We start from the raw sequence: 27,115 nt of genomic DNA on the forward strand, positions 1-27,115 counted from the left end.
CAGGACATGGCCCTGCTGTGTGTGGCGGGGGGGGGATGACAACACAGAGGCAGGATGTGGCCCTGCTGTGTGTGGGGGGGGGGGATGGAGGCAAGATGTGGCCCTGCTGTGTGTGGTGGGGGGGACGACAACAGAGGCAGGATGTGGCCCTGCTGTGTGTGGGGGGGGGGATGGAGGCAAGATGTGGCCCTGCTGTGTGTGGGGGGGGGGGACGGAGGCAAGATGTGGCCCTGCTGTGTGTGGGGGGGGGACGGAGGCAAGATGTGGCCCTGCTGTGTGTGGTGGGGGGGACGATAACAGAGGCAGGATGTGGCCCTGCTGGGTGTGGGGGGGGGGGCAGGACGTGGCCCTGCTGCGTGGCCCCTCTGGCCTTGCTGTGCCCAATAAACGTGTGACGGAGCCAGTGGGCCCCACGTCTGTGTTTGCCCCGGCTGGAAACCAGGGCTACTGCTCCTGCCTGCGAGGGAGCCACCCCCGGGGCTGCCCAGGAGCTTAGCGGGGGGGGCTCTTGGCTCTGGCCCCCCAGCCCAGGCAGCCCCCCACTGAGCCCTGTCATGGGGGAGGGGCAGCCAAGGGGGGGCCCCACTGGGCCCTGTCGCCTGCCCCTGGGGGAGGGACCCATGAGGCCGGAGCCAACCGGTGGGGGCTCCAGAGGGAGCAAGTCTGTGAGGGGGGGGGGGCGACCCAGCCACCCCATTGGCCAGCTGTGGAGAAGGGGTGTGGTTAGGAAGCGATTCGGCTGGCTGATTGGTTGGCTCTGAGCAAGGGTGTGGCCCCGTGCAGGAATCCTACCTTCTAATTGGCTGGTTCTGAGAGCGAAGCCGTAGCAAGGCTGTAATCCTGTCATCTGATTGGCCAGCTATGATGAGGGTGTGGTCACAGAGATCCTGCCGACGGATTGGTCAGCTGGGGAGGGGGCGGGCCCAGGCAGGCTCCTGCGTCCCAATTGGCCGACTATGGAGCACGGGCGAGTCGAGAAAGGAGGCTACCAGCTGATTGGCCAAATATGCCTAAGGGGCGTGGCCTGAGGCGCCTCCGTTCCGCCAGGCTTCGACTTCCGGTTCGTCCGCCCTGGCAACAGGCTCGGCTCTGATTGGCGAGGGGGCGGGTCCCGAGGCAGAAGCCGCACTGTGATTGGCAGGCGGCGGTGCCGCTCCCGGGGGGTATCATGGCGGCGCCCTCCTGGTCCGAGCGGGTCCGGGAGCTGCTGAAGCGGATGAACAACTTCCACGAGCCCGGTGCGTGACCATGGCAACCGGCTCCGGAAGGCAGCGCCTGCCGCGTTCGGCCGGCACAAAACGAGGCACCGGCCGCCCCTTTAAGTCTTAAAGGGGAGGGGAGCGAGGCGCAAGCGGCCACTCGCTGCCCTTAAAGGGGCAGGCGCGCTGGGGGCGGAAAGCAGCCGACAAAAAAACGGCCCCGAACCTTTAATGCTTAAAGGGGCGACGGGAGCGCGCGGGCTGCTGCGATTAAAGGGGAGGGGACATGGGGGGCTAAAGGCGCAGGCTCGGGTGGAATTAAAGGGATGAGCCGCTCACCCCTTAAAGGCGCAGGGCAGGGAGGGTTGTGGCCCCTTTAACTGTTAAAGGGGCAGGTTGTAGCGTCTGGAGGGGCCCACAGAGCTAATTAAAAGGGCAATAGGGTGGAGGGGGGGCTCGCGCCTCAGGGGGCCCATAGGGTGGGGGGGCACCCCTGGGGGGGGTCTGACCCTGGCTCTCTCCCCAGGCTCGTCCCAGGGCCGGTGCCTGCCGTTCCTGGTGGCAGGGCAGCGCGTGGGCTCCGTGCCCGCCCCGGTGGCCCAGCGGCTCCAGGGCTACCCGGCCGTGTTCAGCGTGTGCCCCGAGCCCGGCCGCGTCGAGCTGCACCCCGACCTGGTGACCCCCCCCCAGCGCACGGCCGCCGTGGGGCAGGTGCTGGGGGAGCTGCGGGAGCTGGGGGCCTTCCCCTGCCTGCGCGAATGGCGGGACGAGGTGAGTCCCGCTGGTGGGGGGGGGGGCTAACGGGTAGAGCAGGGAGCCAGGCGCCCTGGGCTCGCTCATCTGGGCCCCTTTCCTTGCAGCACTACGAGGTGCGGCAGCGGTTCTGGGACCCGCCCCTGTTCAGCATGGAGCGTGCGGCCACCGGTGAGTCCCCCGGGCTCAGTGCGGAGGGGGAGGGGCAGAGTTGGGGCTGGCAGCTGGCCTGGGGCCCTCCTGCTCCCCCAGGGTGGGGCCCTCCCGTCACTCCCAGCTGACCCTCTCCCCTCCCCACGCAGCGCTGCTGGGCGTTCGCTGCTACGGGGCCCACGTGAACGGCTACACCTGGCGGGGAGACCAGCTCTGCATGTGGCTGGGCCGCCGCGCCCTGACGAAGCCCACCTACCCCGGCCAGCTGGACAACCTGGTGAGCAGGGAGGGGACCCGGCTGGCGGCAGGGGGCGCACCCCAGTGGGGCACGGCAGGGCTGGCTGCAGCCCTGGCTCTCAGCTGGGGGTGCTCAAGTGGAGGGTCGGTGGCTCATGCCAGGCCAGGGCAGCACGTCTAACCCTTGGAAGGACCCCCGAGTGGGGGGGACACCAGTCTGACTAGGGAGTGCAGGGGGGGAAGAGCCCGTCGGTGCGATCCCTGGGGAGACACTATGCTGGCAGGGTGGGGGTAGGTACCAGACAGGCAGGGTGCTGCTCTCACCCCCTTCTCTCTGCCAGGCGGCTGGGGGGATCGCCGTGGGGCTGGGGGTGAGGGAGACGCTGCTGAAGGAGTGCCAGGAAGAGGCCTGTATCCCCCCTGCACTGGCCGCACAAGCCCGGCCCGTGGGCACTATTAGGTAAGGCGGGGGGGGGGGGAGGGATGTCACCCCCTGCACTCCCCCCTCCCCCATCCTGTCCACCTGCCCATGCACCAGGCAGGGCCGTGTCCCCGGGACCAAGAGGAGCGGCTGCACCCACTGCTTTGAGCCCAGCATGCAGGCGCCATGGGGGTGCGCCTCCCCCACACTTCACGCCGCTGACCCCTCTCTCCCCCCCCCAGCTACACTTACGAGGACTCCCGGGGCATCTTCCCTGAGTGCCAGTTTGTCTTCGACCTGGAGCTGCCCGAGGCCTTCAAGCCCCGTGTGGGCGATGGGGAGATGCAGGAGTTTTACCTGCTAGGCCTAGATGAGGTGAGCAAGAGCCAGGCTGGGCCTAGAGGATGGGGGGGCAGGGCCCCTGGGCCCAGCAGTGAGAGGCCCACATAGGGCTCCAGGCAGCAGGGGAGGAGGGGGAGGGGAATTCCATGCGGCTGCCCCCCCCTCCCCCCCCGTACCCCGGTGACAGCCGCTCTCTGCCCCCAGGTGAAGGAGGCCATCGCCTCACGTGACTTCAAGCCCAACTGCGCACTCGTCGCGCTGGACTTCCTCATCCGGCACGGCCACATCCAGCCCAACCACGGTGAGAGCAGCTCCGGGCCCGGCCCGCCGGGTGGGAGGGAGGGGGGAGCCCAGGGCTGGGCTGGGGGGGGGGGGGGGGGCTGGACAGAGGGAAGGGGTTTTACCGCCCCCCTCACGGCCCTGTTCTCCCCACAGAGCCCCACTACCCGGAGCTGATCGAGGGGCTGCACCGGCCCCTGTGAGAAGTCACCACCTGGCTCCAGTCCTGGGGCTCCGGCTCCTGCTGGCAACAGGGCTCCCACTGCGTCACTCCCCCCCGCACCCGCCTCCGTACAGCCTGCCTCTGCCCTCCCCCTGTGCACCTGGCTCGGGGGAAGGGGGGAAATGGGGGGACAACTCCCAGCAGGGGGTAGGGGCATGCCCCCTCCAGCCCTGCTCAGCAGCGGCACACACAGCCAAGGGCCCGGCCCCGGCCCAGCAGCGGCGGCACGCACAGCCCAGGGCCCGGCCCGGCCCAGCAGCGGCACACACGGCCCAGGGCCCGGCCCAGCAAGGGGCAGCAGCCGCCAAGTCATTTTTCTCCTTTAATTATAAAAAGTTCATGGGGGAGGGGCGGGGGCGGGCGCCTCCCGCCCGGCTCACTCGGCCTCGTTGAAGCGCGTCAGCATGGTCTTGTGCAGCGTCTCGCGGTACGACTCGGCGGCCGAGAGCCCGTAGGAGCTGCCGCGCGCGCCCAGGCCGGAGCCGCGCACTCGGGTCTGCGCCTGGCGGGGAGGAGAGCGGGTGAGATGAGACACCTGCCCCAGAGCGCCCCCGCCCCCCCGCGCCCTGCCCCCTACCTCGATGGGGTTCAGGATGCCTTGCTTCTTCCGGCCCAGCCCGCTGCCCTCCTTCCAGCCCATGGCCTGCAGCATGCGGCTCCCGATGTTGTCGCTGCCCAGCCCGTCCCGCGTCGGCTGCTCGAAGTCTCTGCGGGGACAGCGAGGGCTCAGGGCTGGGGCAGCTGCCGCGGGGGGGGCTGAGCTGCACCCCGCCAATCCCCACTGGTGCCACGCAGTCGCCTCTGGGGCGGGGGGCTGGGCAGAGCCGCACCCTCCACCCCCCTTGCCTGGGAGCAGCTGCACATACTAGCAGCACGGGAGAGCTGGGCCTTGCTGATACGCAGCCGCCTCTGGGGAGGGGCAGAGCTCCGCCCTGAGTGGGAGGGGCAGGCTGGTGGGGGCGGGGCTTACACAGTGGCGGGCATCACAGCCGAGTACTTCCTCTTCTTGGGCTCCGGGGGCTCTGGCACGCCGTATTTCTCCCGGCGCTCCGCCGCGCGGTCCCGGTACTTCATCTGCGGGGGAGGGCCTGTCAGAACCAAGGCTGGCGCCCCCCAACTCGCCCCCCAGCCCCTCCCTGGGGTCCCAGCCCCCGTGCACCTCCATGTCGTTCTTCTCCAGCGCCTCCAGCTCCTGCTCCGACAGGTGGGCGCGACGGTGAATCTCCAGGTTTTGCTGGAATTTAACAAGATGGTCAGTAGGAACCCCTGGCCCTCGGGGCAGGATGGGGCCGGTGCCCCCAGGAGTGCAGGGCCCGGTGCCCCAGAGGGCCAGGCGGCATGACCCCCGCCCCCCCCCCACACACACACCCACCCACCTTGTGCAGCCCGGACAGCTGCTGGTGGCGGATCAGCGCCTCCTTGCTGGGGAACTGCCGGCGGCAGAGCAGACAGGCCAGCTTGTGCCAGTCCGTCAGCTTCTCCTCCCGGTCGGCCGCCCGCTCCGGCTCCTCCTCGCTGTCGCTCTCCCCGCTGTACGCGGCCACCAGCCCCCGGGGCGGGCTCTGCGGGAACACGGCGCCGTGGGGCTGGCTGCCGGCGCACGAGGCCTGCCGCCCCGGCCCGCCCCCCTGGCACTCTGCCCTGCTCCAGCCCGCGGGCCCCCTAGGACGTGGGGGGCCGTGGGGGCTCCGTATTCCCTGCTTGCTTTGCTGGGCTGGGCGTGATTCTACCGGCCTGTGTGGGGCCCGGGGGGTGGCTCTGGGGGAGGGGGCCGCGCAGGGAATGGCCGAGGCCTCTGCCACCTGAGCCAGGTGGAGGATTTGGGCAGGTGACAGTGCCTGGAGGCAGGACAGAGGAGGGGCAGAGTGCCTGGGTGTGGCCTCTGGGCCCCCTCCCCCTGGCTGCGCCTGTAACAAGCCTGGGCTAGGCTGTGTCCCTGCCAGCCAATAAACCTTCTCTTCTACCTGCCGCCTGAGTCTCCCGTCTGGCTGTGGGGGGCCGGGAACCCCCCCGGGAGTCCTGTGCTCCTCCCCCACGAGCCCCTAACTCCCAGCCCGGCTCCCGGTCCCCTCCCCCAGCGGCGCGGGGGGGCACTTACCAGCCTGTCGTCACTGGCCAGCTTGGAGAGGTCCATGGGCGCGTGCTGCCTCTCGGCCAGTGCCCCCTAGGGGGCAAACAGGAGCTGAGCCAGGGCCTGGCGGGGTCCCAGCCGCGGGCCGAACCCACTGCTCCCCTCCCCCGCAGGCCCCCCTACCGCCCCGATTCCCGCTGGCGGGAAGAGCTGTGGGTCGGGATGCGCCGGTACCTTCTTCTCCAGGATGGCGTAGCCGGCGTCGGCCGTGGCTGACTCCCGCCGCTCGTCCTCCCGCAGCGAGCTGACCGGCTGGAAGCTGTTCCTGAAATTCTCCTTCTGCTTGTTGAGGCTGCGGGCCCAGCGCTCCATGTCCTTGGCGATCTGAGGGGACAGGGGCATCAGGGGGGCGAGCACAGGGCCCACCGGCGCCTGCTGTCCCAAGCTTCTGTGGCAGGACAGCTGGGGACCAGCATCCGTGGCGGCTGCATCTCAGCACCAGAGGTGGCTGCATCAGGACAGCTAAGGCTGGGAAGAGGCCCTGCGGGGCGGGCGCTCCCCCGGTGGGACCAGCACTGACCTGCTGAGCCGTTTTGGTCTTGTGCTTCTCCTTTTTCTCCTTGCCCTCCTTGCCGCTGCCCCCTGAGCCCTCCTTGTGGGCGTCAGCGGCCTGGTCGGAGGCCGGCACGTAGGTCCGGCGCTCGCCGTCCCAGTACAGGTACTGCTGGCTCTGCGCGTTGTAGTAGTACTGCGGGGGGAGGGGGGGCGCATCAGGCGCTGCAGGCCTGGCCCCCCCACCGGCCCCCCCAGTCTGCACCCCCCCACTCACCTGGGAGTTGGGGTCGTAGTACAGCCCGGTCAGCGGGTCGTAGTAGTAGCCCGAGGTTTCGTCGTACTGGTAGGTGGAGACGTCTGGGACAGCTGGGGGAGGGGGCAGAGAGGGGCTCAGCGGGGGGGGGGGGTGAGATCCCAGCCCCCCCAACAGAGCTAGACCCTCATAACACAGCCCGCCCTCCTGCTCAGCCCCCCGCCCCAGCCCCATCCTGCCCCCCCACAGCATGGCTCCCCAGCCCCCCAGTCCCGCTCAGCCCCCCCAGCATAGCCCCATCCCGCCCCCCCGCAGCACGGCTCCCCAGCCCCCCAGTCCTGCTCAGCCCCCCAGCATAGCCCCATCCCGCCCCCCCGCAGCACGGCTCCCCAGCCCCCCAGTCCTGCTCAGCCCCCCCATCATAGCCCCATCCCGCCCCCCCGCAGCACGGCTCCCCAGCCCCCCAGTCCTGCTCAGCCCCCCAGCATAGCCCCATCCCGCCCCCCCGCAGCACGGCTTCCCAGCCCCCCAGTCCTGCTCAGCCCCCCCAGCATAGCCCCATCCCGCCCCTCCGCAGCTCAGCCCCCCAGCATGGCCCCATACCGCCTCCCCACAGCAGGGCTCCCCAGCCCCCCAGTCCCGCTCAGCCCCCCGCCCCACTCACGGTACTGGCCGTAGGGCTCCTGTGGCACGGGGATGGGCAGCGGCAGGCCGGTGCTGGGCGCGGGGAGGGCGGCGCCAGACGGCTGGGCTGGGCTGGGCGTCTCCGGGGTCAGCACGGCCGGGGACACGATGGTGTAGGGCGGGGTCTGTGGCAGAGCAGCAGGCAGTGGGATGTTGCCGGGGAAGCCCCGCAGCGCAGGGAGGGGACACCCCGGGGAGACCCTCCCCACCCAGCGCAGGCCGGAGGGGCCCGGGGCTGGCCCTACCTGGGCGGGGGCGGCGGCGCCCTGCGTGGTGCTGGTGGCCTCGGCCCCGCCGGGCGGCTGGTACACGACGGGCACGGCGGCGGTCTGGGCGAAGCTCTGCAGCACAGGCAGCGGGTCCACGCCCGGCACGCCAGGCTCCAGGGACGGCTCGGCCGCTGCGGGGGGGGGGGGGGGGGGGCGATTGAGGGGCTGCGGTTGGGGTCCTGCCTCTCAGCGCCCCCATGCCCCAGAGTGGAGTGGGGGGAGGGGAGAGCGGGGAGGCTGCCCCCCCCCCCAGGGATCCCAGCCCCGGCTCTCACCTGCCGCCACGGCCTCCCCCTTGGCCCCGGGCAGGGCGGAGGCGTGGGAGTAGAGGGCCGGCTCCGCGCCGTACGCCTCCTCCTGCTGGTAGTAGGCGTAGTCGGCCGGCTGCTCCTCCGCGGTCGCCCAGGCCCCCTCACTGCCCTGTGACGCCTAGGGGCAGAGGGCAGGGTCAGGGGGGTAGAGGGCACCGCCAGCCCCCGCCAGGCGTGGGGAAACCAGGGGTCCCACCCCAGCCCTGCAGCAGGGAGTCCCAGGGGTTAACGCCCCACCAGGGTACCTGGGAGATGGCCCACTGGGCGGCGGCGATAGCCGTGCTGGCAACGGAGGCTGCGCTGATGCGGTTGCTGTCCGAGGAGCCCATGTCCCTGTGGGGGGCACAAGGAGCCGTCAGGGGGAGCCGGGCCGGGCCAGGCCCCCCACCGCGGCGTCCGTGCCCTGCACTCACCGCTTGGAGCCCTTGGCAAACTCCACGTTGATGGTCTTGCCGTCGATGTGCAGCGGTGGGTGCAGGGCCTGCAGGATCTGCAGCAGCTGGGCCGCCTCCTGGGGGCAGACAGGATGACAGGCCAGGGCATGAGACCAGCAGAACGGCCCAAAGGCCTGTGCAGCCCAGTGTCCTGCCTGCCCACAGCGGCCAGCGCCAGGTGCCCCGGGGAAACCGTCCAGCGATCCCTCCCGGCCACCCATTCCCAGCCTCGGACAAACAGGCCAGGGACACCCTCCCGGCTCGGCCCAGCCATCGATGGACCCACCCTCCCTGGATTTCTCTAGCTCTTTGCGACCCTGGTACAGTCCTGGCCTGCACAGCACCCTGCGGCGAGGAGTTCCCCAGGTTGGCTGTGCGCTGCGTGAAGAAAAACGCCCTTTGTTTTAAACCTGCTGCCTGTTCATGTCATTTGGTGTCCCCTCGCCCTTGCGTTACAGGGACACGTCGATCGCGTTTCCTTAGGCTCTGTCTCCGCACCCGTCATGATTTCACAGCCCCCATCCACCGCCCGCGGCTCCTTCCTGAGCGCAAGGTCCCAGCCTGTTTAATGGCTCCTCACACGGGCCCGGTCCAAGCCCCGAATCGTTGTGTTGCCCTTTCCTGACCCTTTCCCAAGGCCGCGGAGCGGCCGAGCGGTGGGCGCCCCGGGGTCATAGAGGCGAGATGTTCCCGTCCTACTCTCAGTCCCTTTTCAATGGCTCCCAGCGCTCGGGACGGCCGCTCCAGCTCCTTTCCGAACAGACCGACCAGGCCTGGGCCCCGCCCCGCGCTCACCACGATGGTGGCCAGCTGGATGAAGGCGAAGCCGCGGTTGAGCTGGGTCTGCTTGTCCTTGATGACGCGGACGTTGGAGGCGGAGAGCACGGCGTAGGGCGCCAGCGCCGCCAGGATCGACTCCATGGTGCTGTGTGGGTTCAGGTTCCGCAGGATGATGGCTGGGGGGTGGGGGAAGGGGGTGAGGAGGACCTGAAATCCCTGGCGCAGCCCGGCCGGCCCCACTCCCCTAGGGCCCATTGACAACCAGGCCCCGCCCCCTAGGGCCCACCTACAGCCAGGCCCCACCCCCTAGGGCCCACCTACAGCCAGGCCCCGCCCCCAAGCCAGACCCGCCCCCAGGCCCTACCTACAGCCAGGCCCCACCCCTGAGCCAGACCCGCCCCCTAGGACCTACCTACAGCCAGGCTCCGCCCCCGAGCCAGACCCGCCCCCTAGGACCTACCTACAGCCAGGCCCCACCTCTGAGCCAGACCCGCCCCCTAGGACCTACCTACAGCCAGGCCCTGCCCCGAGCCAGACCCGCCCCCTAGGACCTACCTACAGCCAGGCTCCGCCCCCGAGCCAGACCCGCCCCCTAGGACCTACCTACAGCCAGGCTCCGCCCCCGAGCCAGACCCGCCCCCTAGGACCTACCTACAGCCAGGCCCTGCCCCGAGCCAGACCCGCCCCCTAGGACCTACCTACAGCCAGGCCCTGCCCCGAGCCAGACCCGCCCCCTAGGACCTACCTACAGCCAGGCCCCGCCCCCGAGCCAGACCCGCCCCCTATGACCTACCTAAGTCAGCCCCACCCCCTAAGTCAGGCCCCGCCCTCTAGGGCCCACCTACAGCCAGTCCCGGCCCTGAGCCAGACCCCTCCTCCCCTGTCAGCCAGAGACACTGACTTTGAACCCCCCCCTCCCTGTGCCCGCCAGCCCTGCCCCCCTAGTCACCCAGCCCCAAACCAGTGCTCCCAGGTACCCTCCATCCACCCCCTCTATGCACTGCTCCCACAACCCCCCAACTGATACCCCTCCTGACAGCCTGCGTGCTCCCCACAGTCCCTCCGGCCCACCCCACACTCACTGTCATTGGCGTTCTCCGCACAGGGCTCCGACGCCTGCGCCAGGGGCTGGGTCCCTGACAACACCGAGGCCTGGTAGGGCTGGGGCAGGGGTAGCAGGCCCTGACTCAGCTCCCGGCCCGACAGCGCCACCAGCTGGTCTAGCCGACTCCCTGGGGGCAGCTTCTGCTCAGCCTCTGCATGGGCCAGAAAACAGTATTACCCCACGGGACTCCCCGCCGCAGGGTCTGCTGGGCAAATAGCTCCCCAGGGCATTAACCTGCAGGACTCCCTGCTGCAGGCCCGCTGGACAAATAACACCCTGGGAAGCTAACTGACAGGACTCCCCATGGCGGGGGTCTGCTGGGCAAATAGCTCCCCCGGGTGTTACCCCGCAGAACTCCCCGCTGCAGGGTGTGATGGGCAAATAGCTCCCCCGGGTGTTAACCGGCAGAACTCCCCGCTGCAGGGTGTGATGGGCAAATAGCTCCCCAGGGTGTTAACCGGCAGAACTCCCCGCTGCAGGGTGTGACGGCGGGATTGAAACCAGCGCTGTTTCTCGCTCACCAGATTTGGGAACACCACATTTAAAGCATTTCTCTCTTCGTTTGAAATTCTGCACTCCACACTGCAACAGGAATGAAATGGAGACTCTTAATGGAGAGAGCCCCGGCTGAACGCCCTGCCCAGCTCCCTGCCCCATGGCGCCCCCACCCCAGACCTCTCAGCTGAGTACCCCGCCCTCTTCCCTGCCCCACAGCACCCCCCAACGCTCGGCTCCCTGGCCCCGCCCCGCCCCCCCCCCGTACCTTGCTGCACAGCCAGTCTTCGTTGATCTTGGGCTTGGGGTCGCTGTAGTGCATGGAGACTTTCTGGCCCAGGATGCTGAGGGAGTGCTGCTGGGGGAAAGGCGGGGGTGAGAGCCGGCGGGGGACGGGGGGGCACCCGTCACTGCCTCAGCAGAGAGAGAGAGAGAGAGATTTAAACCCTTCTGCTGAACGGATGAGGGAGGAGGGAGGGAGGGAAGGGCCACAGGCCCGGCTACGTGGCTACCGCAAAGCTAACCTGTGCCGGCCCAGCGCATGGGGCTGCCGGCACGGCCGGCTCCAAGCTACCAGCGGCTGCTGGGACGAAGGGAGCGGATGAAAGAGAGAAAGAGGGAGGGAGCGAGAGAGAGAGAGAGAGAGAAAGAGAGAGCAGCCATGATCCAAGACGCCTGCGCGGCACCGCTGGGAACCACCGCCACGCGCCCGGCTAGCCAGCGGCTCCTCCGGCGACCACTGGGCCGCCGCCCTGCACCTCGGCCTAGCCGCTCTGCCTGCCCGAGCCCGGGCCAACGCCCTCGCGCTGCGCCGCGCCCCCGCCCTCCCGCCAGGCCCACGCGTGGCGGCTCCCACTGGGGACGCCCACCACGCACGCAGGCCTGGGTGCTGTGAAAGCCAATGCCAATCCGCCAGCTGGGGGGCCTGCAGGCGGGTCTGTCAGGTCTCACTGCTCTGCCCGGGGCCTCCTCCGGGCTACCGAAGACTGGCACCGGCGCCCCTGCCCAGGGAACGCTGGCAGCACGGCCCCCCGGAGAGGAGTGAGCCGGTGGAGGGCGGGAGGGGGCCGGGTGCCAGTTTCGGGGCCATGCAGCTCAAAAAGGGGCTGGCACCATCCCCCAGCTTCCTCTACTGCCCTGCACTACCCGGCACCCGGCCTCGCTGCTCTAGCCACTAGCCTCCACTCCCTGCCCAAAGCCAGGCACAGAACACGCACAGCCCCGGCCCCAGCCGCAGCCACAGAGAACCCAGGAGTCCCGGCTCCTGGTCCCCATGTTCTCAACACACTCCCTCCCCGAGCTGGGGAGAACCCAGGAGGCCTGGCTCCCAGCACCACCCCCCCAGCCCCAGCCTACTCTACCCACTAGGCCTCACTCTCCTCCCCAACGTAGGGACAGAACCCAGGAGGCCTGGCTCTCCCCACTCTGCTCTAACCACTAGACCCCAGAGCCCTCCCAGAGCCAGGCAGAGAAGCCAGGCGCGCCACTCTAAGGCCTGGCAAGTCCCTGTGGGGGTGAGGCTCGGCCAGGGGGGCTGGAGCAGGCCCAGGCATGTGGGTCGGGCGGTAACAGGAGCAGTACTTGTGGGGTCGAGTGCGGCAAAGCAACCTGATTGGCTTCCATCCATCGGGTAGCGTCCTGCAAGTGATTAAACTCGACGAAGGCGAAGCCGCGGCTCTGACCTGGAGGACAGCATTCAGATAGACGCAGTGTGTTAGTCAACGGACCCGGCCACCGCGCACCCGCGCCCGGCCGCGGGGCCGAGGGGCTGCCGCACAACAGAGCCCCGAGTCCTGGCTCCCGGCCCCAGAGAGGACCCAGGAGTCCTGCCCCCCGCCCCTAGAGAACCCAGGAGTCCTGCCCCCCCGCCCCCAGAGAGAACCCAGGAGTCCTGGCTCCCGGCCCCCAGAGAGAACCAAGGAGTCCTGGCTCCCGGCCCCCAGAGAGAACCCAGGAGTCCTGGCTCCCGGCCCCCCGCCCCCAGAGAGAACCCAGGAGTCCTGGCTCCCGGCCCCCCGCCCCCAGAGAGAACCCAGGAGTCCTGGCTCCCGGCCCCCCGCCCCCAGAGAGAACCCAGGAGTCCTGGCTCCCGGCCCCCCGCCCCCAGAGAGAACCCAGGAGTCCTGGCTCCCGGCCCCCCGCCCCCAGAGAGAACCCAGGAGTCCTGGCTCCCGGCCCCCCGCCCCCAGAGAGAACCCAGGAGTCCTGGCTCCCGGCCCCCCGCCCCCAGAGAGAACCCAGGAGTCCTGGCTCCCGGCCCCCCGCCCCCAGAGAGAACCCAGGAGTCCTGGCTACGGAGCAGACCCTCTGCACTTGCTCATGCTGCCTCGCCCGAGCGCTGCTCCCCCTGCAGAGAACCGCGCCGGTCCCCTCCTCCGCTTGGCCATTTCTTCAGCCAGCCGCCTTTAGGGCCCTGAAACCCAGCTCCAGTGACAGTCCCCAGCCCTGACTGCCCCCCACCCTGCAGCGCCCCCTAGTGCCCAGCCCTGACTGCAGGGGAGAGCGCCCCCCACCTCTTGCTCAGCCTCCCCCTCCCACCCAGGTCTCCCCACAGACTCTCGCTGCCGTTAGCTCAGCCTGGCGGAGGGGCAGGACACCCGCTGTGCTATGGGACAAACACAGCAGGCCAGGCATGCTGGGAAATGGCTCAGCGGGGGCTGTGCCCTGGCTGGCTGGGGGCAGGCAGAGGGAGAAGCACGTCCACGCCCTGCTTGGGAAGGAGAGAGAACCGTGTACACGCGCGTGCGACGGCGAGTGTGCAACACACCCCAAGGAAACGCTTGTGAGACAATCACAACTCACCTGCGGGGCCCAGCCCCTCCCGGCCACGCGCTCGCCTGCGGGAGGAGACGCAGAAGCCAGGCCCAGCTGAGGAGTCCCGGAGCCGCGTGCGGCCTGACCGGAGCGGCCCCGCTCTGCCCCAGCCCCAGCCCCAGGGCAAGGGGCCGGATCCGGCCGAAGCCTGGTGCACGCTGGGCAGCCGGCCACGCCAGCGAGAGACGCCGCGCACGCGCCGCCCAGACCCCAAGGGGGGGCAGGAGGCAGAACTGGGAACAGGAGCTCACCTGAGGCTTTGTTCCGCATCAGCCGCACCTCCCGGGGCTGGATCCCATGCGCCTGCAGCTGGGCCCGGATCTGCGGGGGGAGCACCAGGAGGGGGACAGTCGCCACCGGAGCAGGGGAAACTGAGGCAGGCGGCACCACTCCATGGGTGGGTGCCAAAGCTGCTCCCCGCCCCCGCACGGCTGCCCCCTCCGCTGCCAGAGACGAGAGCCCAGTCCCCCGCCCGGACCTACGTCGTTCTCGGAGGCGGACTGGGGCAGCATCCGCAGCATGACGATGCTGCTGGCCTTCTGCTCCTCCTCCGGCTCGGGCCGGTAGTCCTGGTCGCGGTAGTCCCCGTCGCCGGGGTAGCCCAGGGGCTCGGTGGGGCTGTCCCGCTTGTGCTGCGTCTCCGACCCTGAGGAGGCCTCGTAGGAATCCTGGGGGGGAGGCCGGGGTCAGCGGAGCCCGGCGCTCGCACCGCGCCCGGCCCCCGGCACGCAGGCCTGCCCAGCCCCCGGGGCCGGCACCCACCTCGGCGCTCTGCTCCTCCGACGAGTCGTACTCGGCAGCGGCCTCGTGGCTGCCAAAGTCGCGGGGGTACGAGCGGTAATCCATGTCCCGGTAGTCGTGGTCCCGCTGGCTCCGCCCGTCCCCGCCGTCATCCTGGGACCGCTCAGCAGCCCCGTAGCGGCCCGTCCGGTCCCCGCGCCCGCCTCTGGGGAAACGAGGGCCGCAGGGTCAGCAACGCCCCCAGCGCCCGGCACCCCCCAGCACCCCCAGCCTTCCTGACACGGGGCACCCGGCCCGGGGCGCGGGGAGACCGTACCTCCGTTCATACTCCATGTCTTCCTGCAGTGGCTCAGTGTTTCACTAGGCAGGCTCCCCCGATACAGCCCCACCACGGTCAGTCTCCGAGCCCTGGGGGCAGAGAGCGGGCGCGTCAGCAGGGCCCCCACAGGGGACGTGGGGGCCACCAGACCACGGAATTCACCCAGGAGAGCCAGACAGACTGACGGCACCAGGGGCTGAGCCAGGATCCCAACGCAGCCCCTGGCCCCCCTGCAGAGCTCAGCCGGTACCCCTCACGCCCCACCTGCAGCCCCTGGGCCCCCCCAGCTCAGCCGGTACCCTTCACGCCCCACCTGCAGCCCCTGGGCCCCCCCAGCTCAGCCGGTACCCCTCACGCCCCACCTGCAGCCCCTGGCCCCCCTGCAGAGCTCAGCCGGTACCCCTCACGCCCCACCTGCAGCCCCTGGCCCCCCTGCAGAGCTCAGCCGGTACCCCTCACGCCCCACCTGCAGCCCCTGGGCCCCCCCAGCTCAGCCGGTACCCCTCACGCCCCACCTGCAGCCCCTGGGCCCCCCCAGCTCAGCCGGTACCCCTCACGCCCCACCTGCAGCCCCTGGCCCCCCTGCAGAGCTCAGCCGGTACCCCTCACGCCCCACCTGCAGCCCCTGGCCCCCCTGCAGAGCTCAGCCGGTACCCCTCACGCCCCACCTGCAGCCCCTGGGCCCCCCCAGCTTAGCCTGTACCCCTCACGCCCCACCTGCAGCCCCTGACACCCCCAGCTCAGCCTGTACCCCTCACGCCCCACCTGCAGCCCCTGGCCCCCCCAGCTCAGCCCATACCCCTCGCGCCCGACCTGCAGCCCGACTCCCTCCCAAACCCACAGGCCAGTGACTCTCAGGTGGGACTAAGGCTGGCGGGGCAGCCGGTTCTCTGTCCCCGAGGGCTGGAGAACCCATCTGGCCACCCAGGACCCAAGGGACAGGGCGGAAGACCTGGCAGTCCTGTCCGGGGAGAGAAGCTTGGAGCTATGGCACCTCATGGGTGCTGGGGCCCTGCCCCTCCCATTTCCCCCCAGTTGCAGCCTGGGCCCTGCCAGCAGCGCCGACCTGCAGACGCATGGCACAGCGGCGCTCACTTGGGTTTCAGGCCAAACGGCTGCTGGGCCCGGGCAGCCCCAGCGCACTGGCACAAGGGCGTGGGCCTGGAGTCTGCGGCCTCTCTCTGGCTGGGACCATGGAGAGCACCCCGAGTTGTCCTCTCCAGAGCACTGGGATCCTCCTCCCGTGCCCCACCTCTCTGAGCTCGCACTGCCGCAAACCTCCCCTCCCCAGGGGCTTCCCCCACCCACCTTCAGCCCAACACCCTCCGCGTTCTGCACTAGCCAGACCGCTCCGGGCTCCCCGACCACAGCCAGCCTCTCCCCCGCAGGGTTGCCTGTCCAGGAGCCCGCGGCAGGTCTAGCTGCAGGCCTGGCTCCTACAGGCCCTTCTGAGCCTCTGCCTGCATTACGCAGGGGAACGGTTCTGGGAGCCTGACACATCCTCCCCCCACAGCCCAGAGCTAGCGGCTCCGTCAGGTGCCCGGACTCGTCACATGCCGGCTCGGCTGTCTCCCAGCAGCAGGAGATGGAAGCAAGAGCATGATGCGCTCTGGGGTCTGCGAGGCGTCACCTCACGTCCGAGTGTGGCCCCGGCTGCTTCCCCGAGACGCCCTCCCGTTGCTGAGCGCCACCACCGAAGAGAAGTCCTGACAGGAACGGCCTCGCGACGCAGCCAAGGAGGTAGGAGGCCGGCTACTTCCCGGCTTCCTCGCCGGACCAGTCACCCGTGCTAGAGCCCACCTGACCGACTCCCCCAGCCCGTCGAGGGGCGCCCATGGGGCAGGCAACCTCTCTCCGTAACAGCAGGTAACGTTAGGGTAGCAGCCAGCGAGCGCTGGATCCGAGCCCTGGCCCCCCGAGCCAGCCAGCCGCCCTGCAGCTGGATGGGAGCTAGCACCCCCTGGAGGGGAAAGGCCCCCAGGTCCCATTCCCCACCCCCCAGCCGGCTGAGCATGCTGTCCCACACTGTGATCTGTGTCTCTGATGCCAGCAAGTCGCATGAGCCAGGCCGTGGCTCCTGCCCTCACTGGACACCTGCAGAGAGGGGAGTCTGATTGAAGACAGAGGGGGGGTGCTACCCCCGCTCCACCCCCTCACACAGATCGATTATCTCCAGGCCCTTGGTTGCTTTGCCCTTGGTTCCCTGCAGCACGGGTTGGGGCTGGTCTCTCCACGCTCTGTAGCAAAAGCCTCACAAAGCCCCCAAGTCCCTCTGAAACCAGCCACAGTGCGGCACGTACACGCGGTTCTCTCCACAGCCCAGGATCAACTCTCCTTCCCCCACAGCTCTGCTGACACCATGGGAACCGGGATCACCTACAGAACCAGCTCAGGGCCTAGTGACATGCTCCACGGCTCCATTCTCCACCGAGATCCTCGCCACACCGCCTAGCCCACGAGCCGCGCTATCGGAGCTGAGCGCAGGGTGCCAGGCACAAAGCCAGACAGAAAGGGGGTCTCTCCCTCCTCCGTGGCTCCCTGCCTGCAGCACAGATCTGCTTTGCCACCAAGGCACCCCTGGAAAGGGGGTCCCCAACCGTGCACTGGGGGAGCTGCCTATGAGCATCTCTGAACTCTGGGCTGTTCCTCTCTCTGGTGCTCGGTTCCTCTTTAGCTGGACAATGGCGGAGTCCTTCCCCACCTCGTGGCAAAGGAGAAAGCTGCCAGCACTTCTAAGGTCTGAGCCCGCACAGGCAACAGAAACTCCACCAAACCAATCTATTCGGGGGGGGGTCTTCTGCAACAGCGACTGGACGCCTCTGCTTGCCAGTGTCTAAGAGGCAGGGCTCAGCACCCACCCTGCGGCACCAGGCCCTTCCGGCGACGGATGAATGCCAGGGAGATGCAGTCGTGCCAGGAAGCTAACAAGCCTGTGAAACTCACTGCCACCAGGGGCCACTGAGGCAGGGGTGAAATCAAGGGTGGGACAATTCCAACAACAAGGCTTCAAAAGTGCAAAGCGAGTCTCTTGCACAAGCCCCCTCCCTTGGCAGCATCCGGGGCTGGTCCCTGGCAGACACAGGGCATGGGGGAGCTGGCCAGAGGGGGCTTCCCTTCCTCCTAGGCACCTGCCTCTGCCCCGTCTCCAGGCCCAGCTGCTCCCTGGCTCAGCCACGTTACCTCAGCCAAGCCAACTTTTCCTCTCAGTGGCACCAGAGCCGTGCCAGGCTTTCCTCTGCCCAGCACCCAGCACGGCAGGGCACCCCGAGCGCAGCCAGGGCCCGTGTAGCAGCAACACGATGGGGGGGCGAGGGAGCCTCCGGTCCCAGTTTCGCCTCCACCCTCAGCTGGCTCTGTAGTGACGGCACCCGGACCCCCAACTGCCCCCCTGGCTGGCCACCCCCCAGCGTGCTCCAGCGCCTCCGTGGCTCGTCTCTCAGCAGGTTCATCCGCCAGCTGCCCCAACCCCTCATCAGTTCCTCCCTTTCCCCTTCCAGCCCCCAGCGACCCCCACGCTCCTCTCTCCGCAACCGCCCCCCAAGTCGACCCAACTCCCCCTCCCCCACGGACTCCGAAGACTAGGTCCCAATCACAACAAGCTCCTCCCCCGACCCCCGCAGACCACGCCCCCATCTCGACACGCTCCGCCCCGAAGACCACGCCCCCATCTAGCCACGCTCCGCCCCCCGACCCCCGCAAACCACGCCCCCATCTCCACACGCTCCGCCCACGACCCCCGCAAACCACGCCCCCATCTCGACACGCTCCGCCCCCGACCCCCGCAGACCACGCCCCCATCTCCACACGCTCCGCCCCGACCCCCACAGACCACGCCCCCATCTCCACACGCTCCGCCCCGACCCCCGCAGACCACGCCCCCATCTCGACACGCTCCGCCCCGACCCCCGCAGACCACGCCCCCTCCCAACGTTTCCGGACGGTCCCACAGACCCAGCCCCCCCTTGCTTCTCTGCCAGCGCCGCCCCCCCACAGGCGCCGCGGCCCCGCCCCCCGCGCGGCGGCGCTGACCTGGGCGGCGGGAGCCGCGGGCCGGGCCGCACACACCGCTCCTCGCGCACCCGCCGCCCGCCCGACGCGCAAGATGGCGGCGGCTCCAGCGGCCGAGTTCTGCCGACTGTCCCGGCGGCGGCGAGCGCGGCCCCGCCCCCCCGCGCGCCTATTGGTCGCGGCGCCGCGATACCATTGGCCGGCAAGCCTGCCGCTCAGCGCGCGCCGGATGTGGGCGCGGGGCCGCGGCAAGTCGCTCCCAGCGCTCGCGGCACCTCTGGAGGGCCCGCCTCCCCGGGCAGGGGATTGGCTGGAAGGTCAGAGGCCCGCCCCCCCCACAGGAATAAGAATGGTGGAGCGAGCACAGGGCCCGCCTCTGCTCATCGGCGATTGGCGGAACGCTCACAGGGCCCGCCTTCCTATGCGGCCACTGAACAGCCGGGTCATGACCCAGCCGAGTGACCGCAGGGACATGATGTCATGGCCACGTCACGACGCGACGAGTTTTTTTATCATGGGTGTGTTGGGCGGTGACGCCATCAGGCAAAGTGCAGTGACGGTGTGCAGCGACCTCGTCACGTGATGTCACTGTGGCCCGCCGTGACGTCATGCACACGCTGGGGGGAACGGGGAGGGGTTGCGACTGTCGCCCAGGGGAGCTGAGGGTTTTTTTCCTCCGAGGATGAATATGGTACAGTCCAGAGGTGCTAAAAGAGGGGGGGATCATATGGTACAGTCCGGGTGGGGTGGGAATAGGCGACGGCAAACTGTACCAGGAGGGGCGGGATGAGGAAGTGCTTTTGCACTGTACCCCCCTTCCGGTAAGAAATGGTACAGTCCGGGGGGGGGGTGCTATGGGACAATCCCAGCAGAACATGGTAGAGTCCGGAGGGGGGGAGTTCCATGGTACAGTCCGCGAGGGCCGATATTTAACCCGGCGCGCGACCCGCCCCATTCCGCTCCGGTCCCTTTGTGACGTGCTCTGACGCAGCGTGAGATCGCTCCCAGCCAGGGCCCCTCGTGCCGCGGCCGCGCAGGGCGGGGTTTCCGGTTCCGCGCGTCAGTGCCCTTCCCCCCGCAGGGGCGAGATGGCGGCGCTGGGGCGGTGTGCGCGGCGCGCGCTTCTGCTGCGGGGTTTCCCGGCGCGCGGGGTTCGCGCGGGGTCGGGCCCGGGGGGCGGGGCCGCGGCTGCCGTTGTGTCCCCGCCCCTCGCCGCGCGGGCCCCGCAGCAGCCGCACGAGGAGGAGGAGGACTTGATGATGGCGACGCTGCGCAAGGTGAGGGGGCGGGGCCTGGAGGGGCGGGGGGGGTCTGAGGAGGCGGGGCCTGAGGGGGAGGGGCGGGGCACGGCACTGAGGTGGGAGAGTCTGAAGGGGCGGGGCCTGGAGGGGCGGGGCACGGCACTGAGGTGGGAGAGTCTGAAGGGGCGGGGCCTGGAGGGGGAGGGGTGGGGCTCGGAGCTGAAGGGGCAGGGCCTGGAGGGGGAGGGGTGGGGCTCGGAGCTGAAGGGGCGGGGCCTGGAGGGGTGGGGCTCGGCACTGAGGTGGGGGGCTGAGGGGGCGGGGCCTGGAGGGGGAGGGGCAGGGGGCTGCACTGGGGGTGGGAGGGGGCGTGCAGAGTAGGGATGTTAAATTTTGATTAATTAACTAACTGACTATTCGATGGATTTTCCATCAACTCTGCGATTAGTTAATCGACTATTCGATTAGCCGCCGAGGGCGCTTCCGGGTTGAAAGGCAGCAGGAGCCCGCCCGGCTCTTTCCAAGGGCTCATTGCAAAGAATGAACTGGAGCCGGGGCCAGCAGGGGACTCTGAGCCCCCCCCCCACACACACTGGCCGGAGCTCCATGGTACAAGAGCCGCCACCGCGTCCCTCCCATGGAGCTGGAGCTGGGGGGAACCGGCTTTTCAGCAAGGGGCAGGGAAGTGGCTGGTCGCTCACATCCCTAGTACAGAGCAGGGTGTGTGGGGGTGGGGCAAGTTGGGGGACCAAGGTGGGGCCGGGGATTGCATTAGGGGGCAGGGGTTTGGGCAGGCTGTTAGAGTGGGGGGGGGCTGGAGGGGGCAGAGCGAGTGGGGGTGCTCGGGAAACCCAGAGCAAGGGGAAGGGGAAGGAGCACATCGTGAAGGGATTCAGGGTTGTGGGTGGGTGCAGTGGGGCCTGGGGGCAAGTGCAGAGGGAAGGAGGGTGCAGAATGGGGCGTAGGGCAGATGGGATGGAGGGATAGGCAGGTGGGGGATTTGTGGGGGAAGGGGTTGTACTGGGCTCCAGGCTAGAGTTCCAACTCTGCCTGTGAGACCCCAAGATTCAATTCCTAATTTGCAACAGCCTCCTTGTGTGGCCTTGGGTCCATTCCTTGACCTGTCTGTGCCTCAGTTTCCCATCTGTGTGGTTGGGGTGAGGCCTGTCAGGTGCTTGGATCTCTGTGGGGGGGCAGGGCGGGATTGGGGAGTTGGGGTGGGTTGGGGGGCGGTAGAGATCGCTGGGAGAGGGCGCCATGGGGCTGATGGGAGGGATTGGTGTTGAGGCGAGACCAGGGTGATTGGGGGCACAAAGGGCTCATCCTGCTGGCAGAGACAGTCACGCGGGGGGGGGAATCCCTGCCCAAGCCCCACCCTTGCCCGTCCCCTCCCTTAGCCCCAGTGGGGGTGGGCTGAGAACCCAGCGCCTCAGACCCTCTCTCCCTGGCTGACCAAGCCAGGGCTGCTGCCCAGTCTCCTTTGTGCATTGCCCTTGGCCGGGCCCAGACAAGGTCGCTGGCGGGTGGGGAACGCTGCCTGGGAAAAGGCCCCTTCCCAGCTCTCTGCTCCCTTCACTGCCAGGGGAGGGCGCCCCCCAGCGCCGAGCTGGAGCCGGCTCCCAAGCACGGCCTCGCGGTTTTCCCCAGGGGCTCTGTCCGCAGGAGCAGCGCCTGCCTCCGACAGCTGTGCCCACCTGCCCGGGCGCCGGGCCTGGCCCCGCAGGAGTTCAGTGCCCTGCCTCACTGGCCATGGGGCATAGAGCTGCTGGCGGGGGCAGCTCCGTGCCTGGGCTTGATCGGGGGGGGGGGGGGGGGGTAGAACTCCAGGCTCTGGGAACCAAGGTGCTAAATCCCTCACTGCTGTGGCTGCCAGCCCCCCCCCCCAACTCAGTTTCCCTGTTTAGATTCCCACCCACCCCCTTAATCCTGTGTGGCCCATGCTATGTGGGTCACAGGCAGTGCCCAGCAGGGGAGCCAGCTAGCCCTGGCCATGGGGGGAGAGGGGCTGGAGCCAGGGGCCTCTGCCCTGAGGGCTGCTGGAATGAGGGGCACATTCCCCCCTTTCCTCTGGCATTCACCTGGGACCTGCTGGCCTCAGAGCCAGGACTCCTGGGTTCTCCCTGGCTGTGGGAGAGGAGCGGGGTCCAATGGTTAGAGCAGAGGGGTGACTGGGAGCCGGGACTCCTGGGCTCTCCCTGGCTGTGGGAGAGGAGCGGGGTCCAATGGTTAGAGCAGAGGGGTGACTGTGGCCAGGACTCCTGGGCTCTCCCTGGCTGTGGGAGGGGAGCGGGGTCCAATGGTTAGAGCAGAGGGGTGACTGGGAGCCGGGACTCCTGGGCTCTCCCTGGCTGTGGGAGGGGAGCGGGGTCCAATGGTTAGAGCAGAGGGGTGACTGGGGCCAGGACTCCTGAGCTCTCCCTGGCTGTGGGAGGGGAGCGGGGTCCAGCGGTTTGGGAGCCACCCACAGGCTGATCCTCTCCCCTTGTCAGACCAGGCTTGGCCAGGTTGGTGCGTGGGCAGGGACCGATTCTCAGCTCCCATGGGGCCTGCTGTCCCTCCCTTCCCCCCTCCCGAAACAGCAGCTCCGTGTGGTCTGCTGCCCTGATGCACGAGTGGGACGTGCCCTGGCAGGGTAGCGCCAGGCAGCAGACCTGTCTGTGTGGCTGGTCCCCAGCTGCTTCAGCCCAGAGGTGGCTGCATCCCAGAGGGGGGAGCGCCCGAGGACAGAGGAAGGCTGCTGTGGTGACTCGCGTGTGCCTCGGGCTGTCCTTGAGGCGCTAACGGGCCTCCCGCCAGCTGGGAACCGGGCTCTTTGCGCCTCCAAGTTCCTGCTCCTGGTGGGGGTGGCGGGCTGCCCCCTCCCTGGCTGGGTTATTTTCAGCTCCCTCTCTTCGCTGGCACCTTCCTGGCCTGGCTGTTGTATCCGGCGTCGGATCGCACCGTACGGGCCTCGAGGCTTCCCTGGGCCAGGGCAGAACCCCGGCTCCCCGCTAGGGATGGGAATGGCCAACGGGTGGGGGCTGGAGTGCCCCCGGCCCCCCGTTAATCGTCAAACCAGTTAACCAATGAACCAGGATTTGACATCCTGTCCCAGCCTCTCCCTCGCTCCCCTCCCAGTGAACCCCGGAGACCTGGCTGCCGCCCGGCCTGCTCTAACCACTAGGCTTCACTCCCTTCCCGGCACCTGACCTTGCCCTGAGGGAGCTGTGGGTTTGCGGCTCCCGCTCCCTTTCTCTGGCTTGGGTGTTAATCCGCTTGTGAGCAGGCAGGGAATCCGGCTGCTGCTTGCGAGATGGGGGGAGGGCTGGCGGGGGGGACAGGTTGGCCCCCTTGCAGGGACATCGCGGCTGCATTAGCAGGGGGACTTCAGCGAGGCTGTGAGGACGAAGGGACTGGCTGGATTCGTGCCTGCCCGGGGCTGACATGCAGCCACCTCTGGGGCAGGCCGGCTGGAAACAGCCACACGTAACAGCCCCGGGAGGACTCGCCCGGTGCAGAGGTGCAGCCAGCTCTGGGGTGGGCTGCAGGCTGCAGTTGGAGAGCCCCCTTGCTCTCCTGCAGCCCCGCCGGTGCTGGCTGTGGGGACCCTTGGGGAGGGCTGGGAGCCAGGGCTCCTGGGTTCTCCCCTGGCTCTGGGGAAGGGGGGGGTCTTATGGCATCCGGCTCCCTCCCTGCAGTGTGGCTGAGATCTCGGGTGGAGCCGCGAGGGCTGGGGGGGCCGGCAGGGGAGGGGCCGTGTCATGGGGGATGGCTGACAACAATGGGGATAATTAGCTCCTGCTCCTGGTATGTCAAGAATGCCTCCCCCGCGCCCCCAGCGCTGCCTGCCACCTCTTCCCCCCCCCCGCTCCGCACACAGCCCCCCACAGCTGGGGGGAGCCTCCTAGAGCGGGGGGGGGGGGGGGGGAAGGAAGCAGCAGGAGGTGCTGTCAGCTGGCAGGGCCTGGCGCTGGGGGGATGGGCAGGGGGTCAGGGATGGGTGCCGTGGAGCAGGGGAGTGCGCTCCCTTGCAGTCCGGGGGGCTGGGCAGGGGGCGCTGTTCCTTGGCAGTCAGGGTGGGGGGCCTAGGCAGGGGGGCTGGGGGGGGCAGGCAGGGCCAGTGGCTGTGCAGGTGCTGTGCTGGAGGAGGGACAGGGTTGGGGGGAGCGCTCTCCCTTGGCAGGCAGGTGGGGCACATGCTGGGGCAGGCAGAGCTCCTCTCCCTCAGCTCCACCCCCCCCCCCCAGCAACTCCCGTCCGGCGCTCAGCGGGGATGCAGTGTTACGTTGGGCTGTTCAGCCCTGCACCACCCCAGAGGTGGCAGCATCTCCGTGCTAGGCGGCCTTCCATCCGGCTGCTCCCCAGCTGCCCCGGGCCCAGCGTTCCTGCCCCCCGGCTGTTCTGCACCCTGCTCCTCCCTGGAGCCGGCTCTGCACGGCAGCTGGCTGGGGCTGGGGGTGGGGGCGCGGCAGCTGGTGTGGTGCAAAGTGGGGGGGGCGACCTGCTTCCTGCCTGACTCATCCTAGCTAGCGAGTGGGCGAGGGACGCGAGGCGAAGGCAGGCACCTGCAGCCCTCTCCTCCTGGGGCTGGGAGAACCCAGGCACCCTGGCTGTAACCACTAGCCCGTGCTCCCCTCCTGGAACTAGGGAGAGACCCAGGAGCCCTGCCTCCCCCCGATGGTTCCAGGAGCAGCAGGCAGCGAATGTGGGGGGCTCCGAGAGCCGGAGCTGCGGCTGGTCCTGTCCGTACAGCGCCGCCGAGCTCCTCGCGGTCCAGGACCCGGGCGGCCTGGCGCGGGGGGAGGCCTGCCAGGCCCTCGGCTCGGTGGCCTCCTCGGCCCGGCCCGGGGCAGCTGGGTCCAGAGCTCTGGGCTGGTGGGCGGGGCCGGGTGGCGGGCTGGCTCCGCCCTCCACTCATCCGGCAGAGTGCAGGTCGGCTGCTGTCTCCCCGCCGCAGAACTGGCAGGGCTGGAGGCCGGGGTGGCGAGCGGCTGCAGCGACGCCCCAGTGTCTCTCCCGGTGCCAAACCAGCTGGTCCTGTCCGTGCTCTGGCACCGGCTCAACACCCTGCGCCCAGCCCTGGAGGTCCTGGCTGGGTCTCCGCAGGGGTCTCCTGCCTCCCCTGGAGGGGCCTGGTCTGGCCCTTCCGCCTCCAGGCCCTGCAGGCCTCCAGTAGTGCAGGGAGTGTGACACGGAGCCCCTTGGCGCAGGCCTTCCTCTGCCGCCTCCGGTACGGCCGGCAGCTTCTCCCTCCGCCCGAGGGGCCTTGGCGAGAGCTCTCCGAGCGGCCGGTTCCGCCAGGAACGCCTCCAGACCGGGAAGCTGGTCGGTGGCCAGGTCCGCTGCGGCCAGCGGGGGAGCGGGCCTCCTCGCGGAGCCCCTGCACCACAACCCGGCCAGGTGGGGGGGTCCCCGCAGGGCGCCGGAGGCTGATCCCAGGTCGGAGACCTCCTGGACTATGACGGGACTGGGTGGAGCCCCACACACTCACTCCGCGCGTGGGGATCTCCCCCCCGCCCTCCCCGCGCGTGCTCCAGGAGGTGGAGGTGGCTTTGCCGCAGCCTGTCCTCGATTTCCGGCAGCGAGCCCTGCGAGAGGGCACACCCTCCCCTCCCCCCACGGCTTCCCCATCCCTGGACCCCCAGCCAGCGCAGGATCCGCAGCCGCTCTGCGTCCAGAGGCCACCTGCACACGCTCGTGCTCCATACGGTTCACTTCCTCACCCTCGTGTCCCACCCCGACACCAAGTGGCGGGACTCCTAGGACCTGTGGAGGGTGGGGATCCCTGCTGGGCCAGTGTCTATTCCACCCTAAGCCCCGGCTCATCGGGGACGTCCGTGGGCGGCTCCTCCACGGCGCCGTGAGCACGGGCGTGTGCCTGGCGCAGCTCACCCCCAGCCCAGACCCTGCCCCTTCTGCGGCGGGAGGGAAAACCTGGAATGCGCCAGGTCGCAGCCCCTCTTCCGGCTGCTCCCCTCCCCTTTTTATTTACGCCCTCCCCATCTGTGGCCCCCACAAAGTCGCGAGACCACCCCCTGGCCCTGGCGAAAGCCGCCGTACGCGGCACGGGAGGAGGATGCTGGCCGAGGGGTTCTCCCCCTGACCCACTCTCTGACCCTGTGTTCTAGCGTTTGTGCCCCGGAATTGGTTGGTCTCTAGGTGTGGGGTTTCAAAGAGTGCCAAGGGGGGGGGGGGGGGGGGAGGCAGATGCAGGCGGATGAGGATTGTTGGGAGGGGCCCCCGAGGGATGCCAGGTTGGGGGGAGGCCCGGCGTAGCGCCCTGCTGACTCCACTCTGCCCCCAGAACCCGGACTTCCACGGCTTCGACCCGGACCCGCAGGTGGACTTGTTAAACATGCGCCTGGCCTTCTTCTTCGGCATCTCCCTCTGCATCGTGGTGGGCTCCACCTTCGTGCACTACCTGCCGGACTACGGGTGAGTGGGGCAGGGCGGCAGCCCGCGGGGACTAGTGGTTAGAGCAAGGAGGGGGCTGAGAGCTGGCTTGCGGGGGGCTCGTTAGGCGGCTGGGCCGCAGGAGCCCTGGGCTTTGCGAGCAGACGGGAGCAGCAGCAGCGTATGGCGCTTTGCTTCCGCTGGCTCCGTGTGCGTCACCAGCCCCCTCCCCCCGCACACATCAGAGCCCCCCCGCCCGCTCCGACGCGGGGCTATCTATAGCGCAGCGCTAAATATACCGCGCGGCTGGCAGGCCATCAGCAGCCGCATGGCTGCCCTGCGCCCCCGCAGCCCAGGCGTGGCCCGGACCCCGCTGCACAGCTAGGGGGGCTTGGCCGGGGCTTGGCCGGGGGGGCTCTCCGAGGCTGGCAGGGCCAGGCCCCAGGGGCTCGGCAGCAGCCGGGAGCCATGAACCGGGGCGATCTAGCTCAGCACCAGCAGGCCTAGTGGTTAGCGTGGAGGATGCTGCGAGCTGGGACTGACTCCTCTCCCAGCTGTGCCGCGGGGGCGCGTCTCCTGTCTCTGGGGCCTGGGAAATCCGCACCAGAAAGATCCTGTCCCCCATAGGGCCCCGCCCTCGCCCCCCCTCGCCCGCTGGGTGGCCCCTGCGCTGGCCCCTGGCTGAGAATGGGGTGGGCCGGGAACCACCATTCTTCCGGCTCAGTTCTCGCCAGCCCCCAGCTCTGTGCACAGCCCCAGCCGCTCCGACGGGGGGACACACCCTGGGGAGAGGCCCAGCAGCCCGACCACCCCCTAACCCCCCTCTCTCGTTCCCCCCAGCATGCGGCAGTGGGCGCGCCGGGAGGCCGAGCGGCTGGTGAAGGAGCGGGAACGTCTGGGGCTGCCCGTCCTCAACTCCAATTACTTCGACCCCAGCAAGCTGGTGCTGCCGGACGAGGAGTGAGGGGGGCTGGGCAGAGCCCCCCGCCCCGCCTGTGTGAATAAACCTGTTGAGCCTCTTGGCCTGCCTGTGTCTGTTCGTCTGGGGGGGGCGGG

General features: G+C 69.4%; 3 protein-coding genes across 4 annotated transcripts; 2 read left to right on the plus strand and 1 right to left on the minus strand.

The window, feature by feature from the left end:
- The first annotated feature begins 483 nt into the window (after positions 1 to 483).
- Positions 484 to 5,575, plus strand: LOC142823718 (uncharacterized). The gene is made up of 8 exons (XM_075914960.1): positions 484 to 1,238; positions 1,726 to 1,970; positions 2,060 to 2,123; positions 2,255 to 2,382; positions 2,684 to 2,802; positions 3,006 to 3,138; positions 3,310 to 3,406; positions 3,541 to 5,575. The coding sequence occupies exons 1-8, from the start codon at positions 1,169 to 1,171 to the stop codon at positions 3,585 to 3,587; spliced, it is 903 nt and encodes a 300-aa protein (XP_075771075.1). The 5' UTR covers positions 484 to 1,168; the 3' UTR covers positions 3,588 to 5,575.
- On the minus strand, positions 3,917 to 18,625 carry RBM10 (RNA binding motif protein 10). Of its 2 annotated transcripts, none has more exons than XM_075914952.1 (24): positions 18,468 to 18,625; positions 14,436 to 14,527; positions 14,141 to 14,324; positions 13,861 to 14,046; positions 13,630 to 13,699; positions 12,173 to 12,246; positions 10,833 to 10,922; positions 10,591 to 10,651; positions 10,047 to 10,220; positions 8,980 to 9,140; positions 8,164 to 8,261; positions 7,996 to 8,083; positions 7,715 to 7,868; positions 7,416 to 7,570; positions 7,151 to 7,295; positions 6,508 to 6,599; positions 6,259 to 6,426; positions 5,913 to 6,062; positions 5,706 to 5,771; positions 4,984 to 5,169; positions 4,767 to 4,841; positions 4,578 to 4,681; positions 4,185 to 4,314; positions 3,917 to 4,109 (listed from the first exon to the last, which is right to left on the minus strand). In XM_075914952.1, the coding sequence occupies exons 2-24, from the start codon at positions 14,450 to 14,452 to the stop codon at positions 3,984 to 3,986; spliced, it is 2,754 nt and encodes a 917-aa protein (XP_075771067.1). In that variant the 5' UTR covers positions 14,453 to 14,527; positions 18,468 to 18,625; the 3' UTR covers positions 3,917 to 3,983. The 2 variants fall into 2 exon arrangements, with proteins under 2 accessions (XP_075771067.1, XP_075771068.1); XM_075914953.1 differs by having other exon boundaries at positions 10,833 to 10,919; positions 18,468 to 18,624.
- A 799-nt stretch (positions 18,626 to 19,424) lies between these two features.
- NDUFB11 (NADH:ubiquinone oxidoreductase subunit B11) lies at positions 19,425 to 27,081 on the plus strand. Its single transcript, XM_075914961.1, has 3 exons — positions 19,425 to 19,723; positions 25,971 to 26,101; positions 26,900 to 27,081. Exons 1-3 carry the CDS (start codon positions 19,535 to 19,537, stop codon positions 27,021 to 27,023), a joined length of 444 nt encoding a protein of 147 aa, XP_075771076.1. The 5' UTR covers positions 19,425 to 19,534; the 3' UTR covers positions 27,024 to 27,081.
- Positions 27,082 to 27,115: the final 34 nt, after the last annotated feature.

The sequence above is a fragment of the Pelodiscus sinensis genome, unplaced genomic scaffold (genome assembly GCF_049634645.1).
Source record: "Pelodiscus sinensis isolate JC-2024 unplaced genomic scaffold, ASM4963464v1 ctg59, whole genome shotgun sequence".
NCBI lineage: Eukaryota > Metazoa > Chordata > Testudines > Trionychidae > Pelodiscus > Pelodiscus sinensis.